The 16,399-nt window shown below is 35.7% G+C and overlaps 1 protein-coding gene across 4 annotated transcripts; it reads left to right on the top strand.

The window, feature by feature from the left end:
• Positions 1 to 452: 452 nt before the first annotated feature.
• Positions 453 to 15,438, top strand: LOC123878773 (single-stranded DNA-binding protein 3). 4 transcript variants are annotated; one of them, XM_045926083.1, is made up of 7 exons: positions 453 to 906; positions 2,964 to 3,176; positions 4,084 to 4,233; positions 4,886 to 5,074; positions 9,649 to 9,771; positions 13,272 to 13,379; positions 14,295 to 15,438. In XM_045926083.1, exons 1-7 carry the CDS (start codon positions 561 to 563, stop codon positions 14,426 to 14,428), a joined length of 1,263 nt encoding a protein of 420 aa, XP_045782039.1. In that variant the 5' UTR covers positions 453 to 560; the 3' UTR covers positions 14,429 to 15,438. The 4 variants fall into 4 exon arrangements, with proteins under 4 accessions (XP_045782039.1, XP_045782044.1, XP_045782041.1 ...); XM_045926088.1 differs by having other exon boundaries at positions 14,276 to 14,402; XM_045926085.1 differs by lacking the exon at positions 9,649 to 9,771.
• The last annotated feature ends 961 nt before the right edge of the window (positions 15,439 to 16,399 follow it).

The raw sequence follows: 16,399 nt of genomic DNA, 5'->3' as shown, positions 1-16,399 counted from the left end.
TTTCCTCGTATAAAGTCTTACAATAGATCAGTATCAGGGACTCTTCATTTAAAAATTAATTTTGCCTAATAAGCCCAAGAAGTGGTAAATGTCATAAGAGGTTTTAAAAAATAGAGTTATGAAGGAATAAAACAAACCCAAAACATATTTTTTCAAACGAATATTTATTTAATAAAAAAAAAAATTAAAACACAGCATCTAGATTTCAAGTGAAAACCACACATGCTTTAAAATACTATTGTATATTAATGAAATATCTTTTGTTTTTATTTCCTTTATTGATCGCATAAACGAAGAACACTTTATTCGCGTTGACTCACAAAGTTTCATAATGTTACCCGTAACAACTGGATATTTCACAGATATTTTTAATCTGTGCGTTATAGACAAGAGAAAGTGACAATTAAAAAGATGCGACGTAATTGAGAACAAAATTCTCTATGCCACAGACGCCAAATGTCGCCATCGATCTATGACATTTTGTGAAGTTGAATTTATTGATATAAAGCGTTAATGTAAATAATAAACAATTCCAACATAAAAGTCGGCTTCCAGTCGATATGTATGCCAAGGGCAAAGGCTCTACGGTACCTTCGGACGCTCAGGCCCGCGAGAAGTTAGCCCTCTATGTGTACGAATACTTACTGCACGTTGGGGCTCAGAAAGCGGCACAGACTTTCCTTTCTGAGATACGATGGGAGAAGAACATAACACTGGGCGAGCCCCCGGGGTTCCTTCACTCGTGGTGGTGTGTTTTCTGGGATCTATACTGCGCAGCGCCCGAGCGAAGGGATACTTGTGAACACTCGTCCGAAGCCAAGGCTTTTCACGATTATGGTTTCGTCAATTCTGGCTATGGTGTCAATGGAATTGGTCACAACGCCGGCCCGGCGCCTCCAAACGACGGTACGCACCCAATTTCCTTATTAGATCACCAAAAAATACGATATTTTTCGACGCAAAATCTGACATGTTTTCTTAACATACATTACGCTTTCTAGGCCAGTGATTGTTATCTGCCTATGTAAATAACGTAGTTTCAGAGGTACAGATCAGGCGTAACAATAAAATGATGGGCTAAAAGCGCTATAAGTATGTTGAGAGACTTGTAAACATAGTCACAAACTTTCACTTCTGTGTGTAAAAGAAATAGGCCATTATATTTGGAGAGTTAAGCTTCATGTTTTAGATGATGCTGTTTACTATTCCAATGCAAAATAGTAGTAACTGTAATATTTTTGTAATGATTTTACATAAACTAAACTAAAGCACATCAAATATACTTAGGTAGGTACATTTTCTCTTTGAATCAATAAGAGTTATACACAATTGTAATATTAAAGTTAAACCCAACCCTTGTTTTAAGTGATTCATAGAGCATGGCTTAACTTTTATTACACACTACTTGGTGACTTAGTGACTTTTGATTTTAATTTTGTCATTGTGGCCATTTTGATTATTTGTAGTTATGGCAGCAATAGAAATACACATTCTGTAAAAATTTCATCTTTCTACCTATTATGGTTCATGAGATACAACGTTGACAGACAAACAGATGGACAGCGGAAACTTTCAACTAATAGCATAGTAACTTATTTAATTAGAGCACAATTGCTATCACAACATCATGTTATCCAGTTTATGATCTTAACACCAAAGGTATTTAATAACCATTCGAGTCTTGTTAGGTGACTGAATTTCAAATGTCAAAACATCCATTAAATAAAAATTGCATCAAGATGGCTACCTCTCAACAGATTGACTGACATAAAATGAGTTAAATATTGATTTATAAAACAAAGTAAGTTTGGATGCCATACAATGCTGTCCTGGTTTAAATTTAAAGCCTCAATAGCTCAACGGTTATAGGAAAGGATTGAAATCCGAAAGGTCGGAGGTTCAAACCCCACCCGTTGCACTATTGTCGTATCCACTCCAAGCACAAGCTTAGCGCTTAGTTGGAGGGGAAAGGGGAATGTTAGTCATGATTAAAATGACTAATATTCTGTAAAAAAAAATATTCTAACATTGGATTCCACATACTTGCTAGCTTAAAGACGTTCTCACAGTGAAGATTCTGGTGTTTGCGAATTTAAATCACAATTTTGCTCAAAATCATGGTATTAATATTGTGGTATGGGCAATCATCATCATGATTATTATCAACCGATAGACGTCCACTGCTGGACATAGGTATCTAGTAGTAACCACATGCCAGAGTCTTGCAACCTGAATCCAGTGGCTCCCTGCAACTCCTGTCCCATGAGGGGTTGCGAGGTTGACATTCTGGCACCTTGGGACATGTATATCGGTTTTTTGAACTTTAAAGTCAATGTCTTGCCCTGAAACATGAGTATCTTCCAATGTCCACTTCAAAGAAGAATTAATAACAAGTGTAAATTAAAAATTTATAACACCCCCGACAAGTTAAGGTTACAGTAACTAGAAAAGAGCTGATAACTATCAAACGGCTGAATCGATTTTCTTGGATTATAGCTAAGAACACTCTCGATCAAGCCACCTTTCAAACAAAAAAAACTAAATTAAAATCGGTTCATTAGTTTAGGAGCTACGATGCCACAGACAGATACACAGATACACACGTCAAACTTATAACACCCCCCTTTTTGGGTCGGGGGTTAAAAATGCTAAAAAACATACAACCAGGCTAGAAGTCCATGCGAATAGTCTGGCAGTGTCACTTACCACATGCAGAAGTTAGTAGGCTAAAACGAGCCATAATAGAAGAACTGTCTTGTGGACAATAAAGCCAGGGATAGCCCTATGAGAAGAGTTTCTTCATGGAGTGACCTTCTCCCAACCCTTAACACACTCATATAATCTGATTATGGTCCACATAAATGACTGATTGCACATAGCCTGGAAATATTAAAAAAATGTGTCTTGCCCATTGCCACTTCAGCTTTGAGTTTAGTTTAAGTAATAAAGTGGTTTTATTCCAGGTATGGGTGGTGGAGGCATGCCACCAGGGTTCTTCCCCAACTCCTCACTCCGGCCGTCCCCGCCAGCCCCACACCCTGGATCACAGCCGTCACCACACGGGCCTCAACCACAGCTGATGGGGACGGGACAGCCGTTCATAGGACCCTGGTACTCTGGAGGACCAAGGTCAGCTGTGCGGATGGGCATGGGCAATGACTTTAATGGGCCTCCAGGTATGGGCTTTAAGCTTATATAAGCATGTACAATACTACCAGTTTTGTAAGTTGCATCGGCAAAATTTGTTTGTGCAGAAAAACCAAATGTAAACCAAAGAAATACCAACCTTATTGCTTGACCATAAGATTTTAAACACAAGGACAACAGACTGCTATCTCACTGATGTTTCGCGCGAACAAAACACGGCTCTTGGGCAATCACCAATAGTGGATGGAATGATTGGCTGAGACATATTCACATCAAAAAAAGGAGAAAAAACCAGTTCTACCACTTTGAATTTAAAAATAGATCTAATTTTCATAATCCGATCTACGGAAAATCTTGCAAATGACATCAATATTGAATTCATCAAAAAATTGCATCATATTCATATTTTCATTATCAGCACAATGCGTGGGGATTGCATTGAAGTGCCACATTGCTTGTTGCAATGTGACCCACACCATAAGCAATCTGGAAGGGTCAATTTATGGTTATCAGCAGCAGGGTCTTCTCCGTTTGACCTAGGTCAAGACGGGGGGTACGGGCCTCGAGGCGTGGCCTCCTTGCCTAGGTGTGGCGCGAGGGAAGAACACTTCCCCGTTAATGTTCTTCAAGTCGTTGTCGGCTAAGGCCTGCCTTCTTGGCTTGGGGCCTCGAGGTCTCGGTTGTGTATTGGATCCAGGGCCCCCGTACTGTGGGCGACGGACTCGCCATCGCGCACAGGGGTATTGTCAATTCCAGTAATGCTTGCTTCGTCCTCGTCGTCATCATCTTCATCAGCAATTTATGGTTATTCTTAGTTTCTACTTTAGTTCCATTAGGCGGTAACAGATGGCGCCACTGGTAGTGTACCTCACGTGGCCGCAATACCATACTACTGCAGGTTCTCGATATCCTCAAACTATGTGTGTTGGGTTGCAGGTCAGGGTATGATGGGCAACTCGCTGGAGCGCGGCGCGGGCGGCGGGATGCTGGGCGGGCCGCGCATGACGCCGCCGCGCCCCGGCATGGGCCCCATGAGCCCCGGCGCCTACGCGGCCGGCATGCGCGGCCCTCCGCCCCAGGCACCAGGTATGTCGTTTGACAGGTTCGGGTATGATATAACTCTCCGGAGCGCGGCGCCGCGTCCCAACATTGGCGCTATAAGCCCCGGTGCCTACGCGGCTGGCATGCGTAGCCCTGCACCTCAGGCACCAGGCATGTTATGTGGCATGCTCGGGGCATGTGAGCTGTTTGACACCGGTCACCGCTGTACCTTGCTAGCGAAGAGGAGGTAGGTATAAGTACGCGGCCCAGGTGGGAGCGGGTGCGTTGTGGAGCGGTTAGCGTGTAGACGTAGAACAAACTCTTAATATTTACAAGAAAATGATAGAAAGACGCGTGGACGTATCCTAATCGAGAGATCGGGTACCGAGTGGCGTGGAGAGTACGGCATCGCGCCCACTGCCCGCCCCACGGGACGCACCCGCAAAGTTAAATATAGATGGCGCTGGGTATGGTGTTTTGAACTTATGTCGTGCTGCGAAGGTTTTTCAGGAAAATGATTTAAGATAAGAGATACATGTGTTATACTATTATTACTAAACAGTTATATATTTTGAATATCAGAATTCATTTGAATATTTGTTGTATTATTTATTTATATATCAATAAACACAAACACTAATGAAATTATAAAACGAATCCGAGTTGAAAAGTTAAAACGTGTACTTTTGTGTATCAGGTATGCCACCAATGGGAATGGGCCCCAGAGGAGCGTGGGCCGGCGGCAGCGGCGGCGCGGGAGGGGGTTCCGCGCCCCTCAACTACAGCGGGGGCTCCCCGGGCGCGTACGGAGCCCCGCCAGGTTCAAACGGCCCGCCAGGACCGCCCACGCCAATCATGCCAAGCCCACAGGACTCGTCGAATTCTGGTAAGTCATATTAGTTTATTACAGGTGGTGGTGCAATACTGGTGTTTTGGTTTTTAATGGCTGTGATTCTGTGAGAAGTTTAATGTTTTTAAATATTTTTTTTTAAAGAATTTTTCCCCTTTCCCCTCCAATTAAGCATCAAGCTTGTGCCAGGAGTGGGTACGACAATGGTGAAACGGGTGAGGTTTGAACTGCCGACCTTTCGGAATTCAGTCCGCTCCTCAACCGTTGAGCTATCGAGGCTCTATTTAATTAATTTAATTGTATGAATTGTCTTAATATCAAGAAAATGATAGACAATGTGGTTGATTCTTTTACACACAATCTCAAAAAAAAGGGGGTCTAAATATATTGCAATTCTTTTCACCTTTTCCTCAGGAAAAGGATTTGCACTGCACTTAGAAAGAGATTGTATATAACAGAATAAGCCATATTGTGAGCTGTTATCATATTTTTCTGAGTTACATAGCAAATGTAAAATAATGTCTTTCTGATTATACACTACAATATCGATTTAAAAAAAAAAAAAAAAATATACAAAAAAAAATTAATATTTATCATTAAATAACATAGGTTTGTTTGGTACTGACTTTATTAAGTAATAGTGTAACTGATTTTCTCTCATTTTTACCTAACTATTTTTCTCTGATTTTAATATCTAATATGTTTTTTGATTTAATTCTTCTTTTCAACATTTTAAAAATGCTCTGTAAAAATAAGTAGTAATTATTTAAAATATTATTATCATTTTCTCAAAATAGTTAATGAATTATGAATAATTTCATTGGTCAATCTAACAAGTCCAAACAAAGATGAATAATGTGAAAAAGCCAAAACCAGTATATTGAGCAGCTCCAGATTTAACACAGTTTAATAATTTTTAATGGAACTATTTATTCACTGTTAAAGCTTGAAATGAAAACAATGAAAACATTAGGGGTAACAATAAAATAAAAAGTCAATTAATGTTGATTCTTAAATACATTTTTACTATTGTTTATATTTTTGATTTTTTATATTTTTGATTTTTTTTTAATTTTCTAACCCCAAATATTGCTCGAAAGTGAGTTTAACATTAAAAATAAAGGGATTCGCAGGTTTTTTTATTACATCACAATAACCAGGTATTTGACTGTGGCACTTTAATGTTTCTTTAGTTTGCGTTCGGAAACGCTGTTTTTATTTAAAAAAAAAAACCGGACAAGTGCGAGTCAGACTCGCGCACTGAGGGTTCCGTGCTCGGGTATTTTTTCCAACATTTATAACGATAAATCAAAAACTATTATACATAAAATAAATAAAAATCTGTTTTAGAATGTATAGGTAAAGCCTTTTCATATGATACCCCACTTGGTATCCTTATCTCTTTGGTTATCTTACTTTGAAAATTGAAATACATTTAATTTTTTTGATTTATTCCTGTGTTTCATGATTCTAGGTCAACGGGAAGTACCCTATAGGTTTCTTGACAGACACGACAGACGGACGGACGGACGGACAGACAGACAAAAAGTGATCCTAAGGTTTTTTCTTTTGAGGTACGGAACCCTAAAAAATAATATTGCATTGATTACATACTACTGAGATTATTTAACTAGTAGATAGCCTATTGCTAGTTACATACTATTATTTAAACTAGCTTGTGTAATATAGATACGAAATATATTATGACGTTTATATTGTTATTTCTAATAAAAACATCGTTTCTGAACATTGTATGTGTTAACACAAATCATTCAATAATAATAATTTGATGTTTATAAATTGAAGTACATATATTTAAAATTATTCATTAATTTAGCATTCATACGTTTATTGAATAAATGACTGAATAGTAAATATGTATTCCAATTGTTTAACATTAACAGGGCTCTCTCCATCACTCGTTTCCACTCGTTTCATACAATCGTAGTTCCAATTTCATTTGAATATTAAGCAACTAAAGTCCATGAAATTTTGCAGACATATTCTAGAAACTAATATCTGTGTCTGTGGTGTTTTAGATTTTTCTAAAAATATGCACAAAAAAAATTACAGGGGCTCAAAGATTTGTATGAAATTTTTTAAGACCGCGTAACTTTGAAACCGAATATTTTAACAGAAATCTGGAAAACCACAGACATAGATATTAGTTTCTAGAATATGTCTGCAAAATTTCATGGACTTTGGTTGCTTAATATTCAAATGAAATTGGAACTACGATTGTATGAAACGAGTGACGGAGAGAGCCCTCTTAAATTAATACATAAACTTTGACAGATCTTTATATCTTTTATTTCATTCTAACACTTTTTCTTTTCATTCGACTTGCTTCATTCTGGCTTCAGTTTGGTTCATTCACACTGGGTTAACATATTTTGTATAAGCTTTTTATGTTCCTAATCACATTTCGTACTATCACATTAATGTTATATGGCATGCGCAATTGCAGTTTTAGGCGAAACTTGCTTCAATTTAGCTTTTAAAATTATAAAGGCTAATCCATACTAATATTATAAATGCGAAAGTTTGTCTGTCTGTTTGTCTGTCTGCCTGCCTGCCTGCTACCTTTTCACGGCCCAACAGTGTAACCGATTCTGACGAAATTTGGTACAGGGTTAGCTTATATCCCGGGGACGGACATAGGCTACTTTTTATCCCGGAAAATCAAAGAGTTCTCGCGGGATTCCTAAAGACTCATCCACTTAACCGATTTGTATGGGTACCGATGTAGCTTGCGTGCGTCCCTGTAATCGAAATAGGCAATTTTTTATCCCGGAAAATCAAACAGTTCGCACAGGATCTATAAAAATTTAAATCCACGCGGACGAATTCGCGGGCATCCTTTAGTTCGTAAATAATATTTTCACCTGAAATTTTAACAATATTATTCATATTTTAATAAATTTTTGTTAATTGAATGTAATAAATATTTAATTGAATGAATGTATTAATTTTGGTGATTCAATCTGAATATGAATATTTAAAAATGAATTGGTAGTTGTAATTTATTTTCCCTTTAAATTGCGCATTCCATTAATGCTTTTTCTATTTCACACTTTTATTAGTAGCTTTCCAACTAGACTAGTAACTGCCTTTCTGTCATTTCTTTTAATATTTGAAACTAGCTGATGCCCGCGACTTCGTTCGCGTGGATGTAGTTTTTTAAAAATCCCGTGGGAACTCTTTGATTTTCCGGGATAAAAAGTAGCCAATGTGCTAATCCAGAGTAAGAATAAGATGGTGGTAAAATAAAGGTTTATTTATCTTTTGGTGTAAAATTTGTGATCACAGAATCAGTTGACGGTTTTTTTCTTAATTAATAAAAATCCGATTGCTTTTTTTTTTGAAAATTTCCTTACCTAGATAATAATTCAAGAAGTTCGATCAATATAAATAAGAATTTATTGTACAAAACTAATAAATAACATTTTATTTTATTTTTGTGTTTAAAAAATATGACTAGTTGGAAATCTACGATTAGAATAGAATAGAATAGATTTTTATTCAAATAAACTTTTACAAGTGCTTTTGAATCGTCAAATAATTTACCACTGGTTCGGAATGCCGTTCCTACCGAGAAGAACCAGCAAGAAACTCGGCGGTTGCTCTTTTCAATTGTTCAATTTACAATAATATTCCTTTGAACTCCTTGAAGATTTCCTTGAACTCCCACTCCCGGTTGGAAGTCATAAAACTAGATTATTTTTTTACAGATGCATTATTATTAACATGATATTATGTATTTCTTAACATAAAATAATTTATTTATTTCCCTCATAATTTTATGTATATATTGCAGTAGTTATTTCTAATTTTACTCTTGTACATATTTAGCTTCAACCGGTTGAAACGGACTAAATAACTACGTATATTTTTACACAGTTGATATTGTACAAAATAATAAATAAAATTATAGGTAGTGGAGGTCAGCCATGCGGATAAAATTTAAAATGTCGTATTTTTTTATGTTTTATGACTTCTGATGGTGATGCAATGTTAATAAATCCTTAGATTATGTAAAATCTAGATACTACGCTTTTAGATTTTTCGGTATCCACGCGTTTTTCATTAAATTCAGTATCTAGATGGAATATAATCAAATTTGAAAGTATTTTTTGCAGTATATATTTATTTCTAAAGAAAAAAATAACATAATAATAATAAGAGATAAAAATAATATAATAAATAATAGAGAAAATAGTCAAGGAATGATTTTTTGATAATTCACATAATGTTGATGTAATATATTGCAATGAATTTAGTAAAACATTAGAAAGATAAATACATATTTTAACATAGATGCTGGTATTACATTATTATTAGTTATTTAAATTGTGACAATTTTTTTTGATTGAATCATGTCTTTGACAAAATATATTTAGAGTAATGTAAAGAGTAACTATTTTTATAATTTGAATAGTTTGTAATATTTGACAAATGAATATTTTTTGAATAATTCTTTCCATATTAAAGTAAATAACTATAAAAATATTAGTACAATTAAATTCGTCAAAAGATTTTCTCTATCTATGGTAACGTTTGAGAGTTAAAAAAGTAAAAAAGAGATTGTGACGCGTAATGTTGCGCGGCAGGCGGTGACAACATGTACACGCTGATGAAACCGGTCGGCGCCGGAGCCCTAGGGGCAGAGTTCCCGCTCGCGGGCGAGCACGGGCCGTCATCGCAGCACCTCAGCCAACCGTCTGCAGCCGAAGGTGCTTCTGACCTAAGTTATTTCGGCTCTTGTAACTAAAAGTCAATTTTTACGGCGAAACGTATTTTTTACGACGAATATACATTAAAAAAAATATAAAATGTCTTTTGATTTTCTTTTAATATTTCGAATACACGTATACAGCCGTATTCACAATCATTACTATGAGGTCTCACAGTGCGCTCGAACGCATAGTGTAGGTTCCACCAATCAGATCATTTTAAATTGACGTGATACAGTCATCTGATTGGTGGATCCTACACTGTGCGTTCGAGCGCACTGTGAGACCTCATAGTAATGATTGTGAATACGGGTAAAAGAATAACTGATTAAGTATTAACTTACATCATAATACTTTTTTTTAAAATAATAAAGCTTCAGTTCAACAATTTACCATATTTAAAAAAAATCCGATCTTGAATTGCGTTTGTGAATCTTTTAGTAGACGCCACTTTGACATGTCTTAAACAATGATACTATCGCGATTCTTATGCGTTAAAAATCCGTTTCGTTTTCCATACGTATTTTGTATATTATAAAATACTCATTTGTATAATATACCTGTATAAATTATATGTTGTAAAATTGTAGTTTAAGAATATCATGACGAAGTCTACTACGTAGTTATTTAGTCTCTGAACCGAAAGAAATTGTTCCTTTGTTGCATTCAGCAATCATTTTTCATCTAAGCATGCCTTATTAAGAGGGCTCTCCCCGTCACCCGTTTCATACAATCGTAGTTCCAATTTCATCTGAATATTAAGCAACCAAAGTCCATGAAATTTTGCAGACATATTCTAGAAACTAATATCTATGTCTGTGGTTTTCCAGATTTCTGTTAAAATATTCGGTTTCAAAGTTACGCGGTCTTAAAAATTTTCATACAAATCTTTGAACCCCTGTAATTTTAAAATTACATATTTTTAGAAAAATCTAAAACACCACAGACACAGATATTAGTTTCTAGAATATGTCTGCAAAATTTCATGGACTTTGGTTGCTTAATATTCAAATGAAATTGGAACTACAATTGTATGAAACGAGTGACGGAGAGAGCCCTGTTAAAACATGGGTTATACAGGTTGAATGTATGATTGATGTGTATAAGCCATAAAAGCAGTATGTAAATTTTTATTAGGGTCTATTAATAGGGTGCATAATGTACCATGTGGCTCGATTTTTCTTGCATGGGTTTCTCTGTTGACTATGTATTTGAAACAGTGGAACGAATTATTATGAATATTATAATTTATCGAGTGTTGACATAAGACTTGCCCTCTATGAATGCATGTGGTTATAAAATTCATCTTTATTTTTAATGAATTCATTTTGAACAATGAATAACGTTTTATAAATTCACTCAAAATATGAATAACTCTTCATAAATAACTTTATCTAGATTAACAAAAATATTTACAAATAAATAAATGCTAGTAATTAAAATAAAGCTTAAAATTATTTTAAATAAATTAAATATCTTGAAGTACAAGGAAGTGTTGTAAAAGACATTAATTAAAATTAATTAATCTTTGAAACTCTGAGCAACTTGTGCGTAGTTTTGAAAGTGTCTTACGGTGTTCGCATTTTTTACTATTTTTATATTATGTATTTAAAAATAATAATATTATAAACTATTACGGTTGTATATAACGTTAGAATGAAGCAAACTGAATAATTGTTAAACAACATGAAATCATGTAAAATATTTAATTTAAGATACCTAATAATGGTACTGATTCTGTTGGCAACTAAATTTTAGAGTATTCACATCCTCTTCTTACTAATGTAATATGAAAAGGACAGACACATCTTGACAGTTCTAAATTTAATTTAGAGCTGTCACAACCCGTTACTTTAGCGGCCAGTCGCGAGCCTTCTGTTTAAATTTATAGCGTGCACTAAAATTTAGAGTCTTTAAATGTAAAATTCATGTTCCGTCCCTTTTCAACAATATTAAAAGGAGGAGGACGCAGATACTCTAAATTTAGTTTAGGGAAAGACAGCTGAATCGGTGCCATTATATGGTGGCGCATTTTTTAAATACAAATGCTGCTTAAAAAATAAAAAAAATACATGAAAGTAAGAAAGTTTAATAAATTGCGCTGGCATATACCTAAAGGTATGGGTTCCTTGATACGTATGAACGCAGTTCATACACGCAATGTAAAATGTAGTAGACGAATACAATTGATATAGTCTGTAGGGTTGTAATGTGTGCAGAAAGATATGGTGTAAAATGATACTATTTTAAACCCCCGACCCAAAAAGAGGGGTGTTATAAGTTTGACGTGTGTATCTATGTATCTGTCTGTGGCATCGTAGCACCTAAACGAATGAACCGATTTTAATTTAGTCTTTTTTGTTTGAAAGGTGGCTTGATCGAGAGTGTTCTTAGCTATAATCCAAAAAAATTGGTTCAGCCGTTTAAAAGTTATCAGCTCTTTTCTAGTTTTCTTGTAGAAAAGAAGGTTAGATAACCGTTAGGTTCATAATATTATGTCAATAGACAAATGTCAAGCTGTCAAGATGGACGTTGCCTAGATACATAATTATTTATTTGAAAATGATGTTTTGGAAAATTCGGATCTCGGATACTTCGGCCGTGGCTAGTTCACGGCCGAAGCCGTTATACCGAAGCAGTTATAATCACCATATCGGCAGACGTGCTGTAAAGCGATTTTACATTCAGCTACATTGTTGCATTAAAACTGTAAGGGGCATGGGTTTGATTATAACAGTCTTTGATAAGCAAGTCCACTTCCAGCTTAGACAGTATCATCACTTCATCAGGTGTGATTGCAGTCAAGGGCTAACTTGTAATAAAAAAAGTATGCGCTGCGTATGCTTAACACGTTAGAGTACGCAGCGAGTATGCGTTGCGTTTATACGCACAAAGGAACCCGTACCTTTAGGTTGGCCGCATATTATCACAAATTGTCTGTCAGAAAACTTTCTGTCGCAATCACTCTGCGTACATGAGAAGCATATAGTGCGAAAAAATAGCCCAATCTGAACACGAGGCGTAGATATGACTGCGTATTTTGAAATAGCCGGGCTTGTATATTTAATCCTAGGTCCTACGACTGCGCAAACCGCCATTTTTGAAATTTAGATTGGACTTTTTGTTTTGCTCACTCTACAACCGATATGGATAATTCCGACGGTTCGAGGCATGTCTGCGGGGTCCATACAAAACAAAAATTGACTGAACTGGCAATTAATGCCCTATCAATAGTCAATTTCACTTTGCTCCACACCCACGGTTCAGGACAGTTATCTAGCCTGGGACAAAAATTTGGAAAGGCGCAGGCAAACCATCACTAGGTAGGAGACCAAGTTTTTTCCTTCATCCCGTAAAGTTGTAGAGATGTTTCTTGGTTTCTGGCGTGCTTCAGAAAATTTTCTGACGAACAATTTCTGATAATATTCGGCGTATATGTTCCGTGGGACTTACCACATATTGGCCTATTGACTCATTATAAACAGCCACGATTGGCCCAGGCCTAGGCGGCGTGGACGGGATGAAGTCGTCGCCGGGCGGCGTGGGCGGCGGCGGGCCCGGCACGCCCAGGGAGGACTCCGGCTCCGGCATGGGGGACTACAACTTGAGTGAGTAGCTCTTCCTCGTTACCACCATCGCTGAGCGTTCTTTCTCAGCACATAACAGGGCTCTCTCCTTCACTTACTCCATACAATCGTAGTCCCAATTTCATTTGAATATTAAGCAACCAAAGTCCATGAAATTTTGCAGACATATTCTAGAAACTAATATCTGTGCCTGTGGTGTTTTAGATTTTTCTTAAAATATGTAGTTTTAAAATTACAGGGGCTCAAAGATTTGTATGTGAATTTTTAAGACTGCGTAACTTTGAAACCGAATATTTTAACGGAAATCTGGAAAACCACAGGCATAAATATTAGTTCCCGGAACGTTTCTACAAAATTCTATTGAGTATGATTGGTTAGTATTCCAATGAGAGACGAACTACGTTTGTATGGAGCGATAGACGGAGAGACCCCCCATAATAAGGTTTCTTAGGGTAATGATGCGATGGTGCATCACCATGCACCATCGCACCACCATGCACCAATAATGACGCGGTGGCCCACCGCGTCATTATTCCTCGGCCGACTCGACTATCAGCTTAGACACGTATAGGCAATAGAGCAACGGGTGGGGGTTGAACCGCCGACCTTGCGGAATTCAGTCCGCTCCTCAACCGTTGAGCCATCGAGGCTCCAAAATGTCAATCTCATCTGTTTTTCATGCGGATCACGGACGCCGTGTCTTTAGTGTTCCTTACTTTTCATTTTCATTACAAAAACGATGTTACTAGAGCAATTCTTTTATTGAAAGTATTATTGTACATAGCTATGAGACACCAATAAATTTTATCAATTTAAATATATTTTTTATCTGAAACTTTGCATGCTCTATCTTATATTTCCTACAGACTACAGTCACAAGAATTGTGCAGTGAACAAATAGGTAATGTGTACAAAAGTTTGATCTCTCGTCCTAAGGTTTCGGTGGACCCGGCGGCGACCAAAATGATCAAACTGAATCAGCGGCCATCTTGAAAATCAAAGAGAGCATGCAGGAGGAGGCGAAACGATTCGAGAAAGATCCAGACCACCCGGACTATTTTATGCAGTGAGAGAGAATCACCAAGCTGCGCCAACTTGCCAAATGGAACTACGCAAACATATTCTCTTGGTAGTGAGTTATTAGTATGTGAGTGGCCAAGTTACTACTTGGTCAAACTATGTTTGCATCTCCGTCACACTGACTCTTAGGTACGGTATGTGAACCGTACTGACGCGTCATGACGCCCGCGGGGAGGTGAGCGGGAAAGTGGGAGAGGTGAGCGGGGAAGTGGGAGAGGTGCAAACTTAACTTGACCTATAAATCTGAAATATTATACCAAGTTGTTATAATAAATGAAATATAGTTGTACGCAAATCTGGTGTAATATGCAGGGAATGCAATTGAGGATGAGTTGCCGAGTTACTGAATCTATAAGATAAATTCATAACAAAGTTTATGTAAACAGAATTGGTATTTCGCAAATTTTGTCAATGATTAATATTACTTTGAAGTGAAAATCATTTGATTAAAATAACACCATGCTTGACTTAAATTAATTGTCAAGCTGGGTTAAGAACTTGGCAACTCATTAAACTTTGATGCGAGCATGACTTGGCCACTCATATGTTCATATTTTTCTGACTTTTACCTGATGGTCTCTATTTTTACTGAGCCTTCAATTGATCTCATTCAATCAAGAAAGGTTTCAAATCATTTTGGTGAGTTGGCGTTTGTTTTTTTTTTGCGTTCCAACGATCTGAGAAATGGATTTTTTAAAAATAAGCTCTTCCTCTGCTCTTTCATTCGCAAATTTTATTATTTATTAGTATAATTTATCGCACTGCTTTTTTTTAAAGAACGACTTTTTGATGGTTCTTTTTGGATAAGAGTATATTTCACATGATATTTTTAATGTTAGAATTATTTTTTTTCGTCTAACTTATAATTTTAATATTATGTAATTCGTCATAATGATAATTTGTATATCAAGAGGTTTATATTATAGTTCGTTTAATTAATAGCCAAGAACTTGGCGATGCTGTTTCACCCACATTTAAATTGCAATAAGAGTATTTTCAACGTAATAATAAGATCATTATCGATTTAATTGAATATTTTTTGTCCGAATTTTCAAATATTGGTAATATGTTTTGAAGAATTTTCTTAAAAAAATAATGTGGCACATGAAATATTATAGAAAAATATCAAATAAACAATAATTTACATATTATATTATATGTAAATTATAATATATTGAGAACATTTTGTTATGTGTAAATTGGATACTGAGTAAATCAGTGCTTGTACCACATAGCTCTCAGATATTGCAATATTATATGTTTTCTAGGTATTTTTAACCGGTATCTTTTTAACATTATTAAATAAAATAATTTTACATAATTATTATTATACTATAAATAAATTTAATTATAAGTAAAAATAATTGAGTTTTTTCACAAGTTGACAACGCCGTACGATGCGGTAGGCAAAAAAAAACTACATATATTACATACACACAATCATCGCAAATTACTGGCATTAATATTACTAATTATTTTTTTCGCTCCCTAAAAATTATACAAAATCATTAAAAATTTACAAATATTTAATTTTTTTACGTTCAGCATTAAAGTTTTCTTTACACTACTCTTTGTCAGTTTAAAGAGGAGCATAAAAAAGTCATTAATTATTTGCAATAAGCAACTATACATTCAAATTTAATTTTGTAACAATTCTGTATTATAGAAAAATAACAATTTTTAATGAAGTTTTGATTTTTTTTACAATCTACCCGCGTTTTACGACACTGCGTGATGCAATATTTTAAATTTTATACACAATTTCTTTCATATCTTGTAAATAGAGTATATTTTATTGTTTAAGAAAGAGAATCGTCAAAAAGTTTGAATCCGACACTTAGTAATGTGGAATAGAAAGATTTTTTTGAACAGTATGCGCGTATTATAACTCTACACGGATAGATTTTTCGAATAAAGTATATTATTGTATGTATTATTACATAGATGCGGTTTATTAACTG

Source organism: Maniola jurtina, chromosome 26 (genome assembly GCF_905333055.1).
Source record: "Maniola jurtina chromosome 26, ilManJurt1.1, whole genome shotgun sequence".
In the NCBI taxonomy this organism is placed as follows: domain Eukaryota; kingdom Metazoa; phylum Arthropoda; class Insecta; order Lepidoptera; family Nymphalidae; genus Maniola; species Maniola jurtina.
Note: the sequence above shows the minus strand (reverse complement) of the source record. Positions and strands in the feature narration are given on the sequence as shown.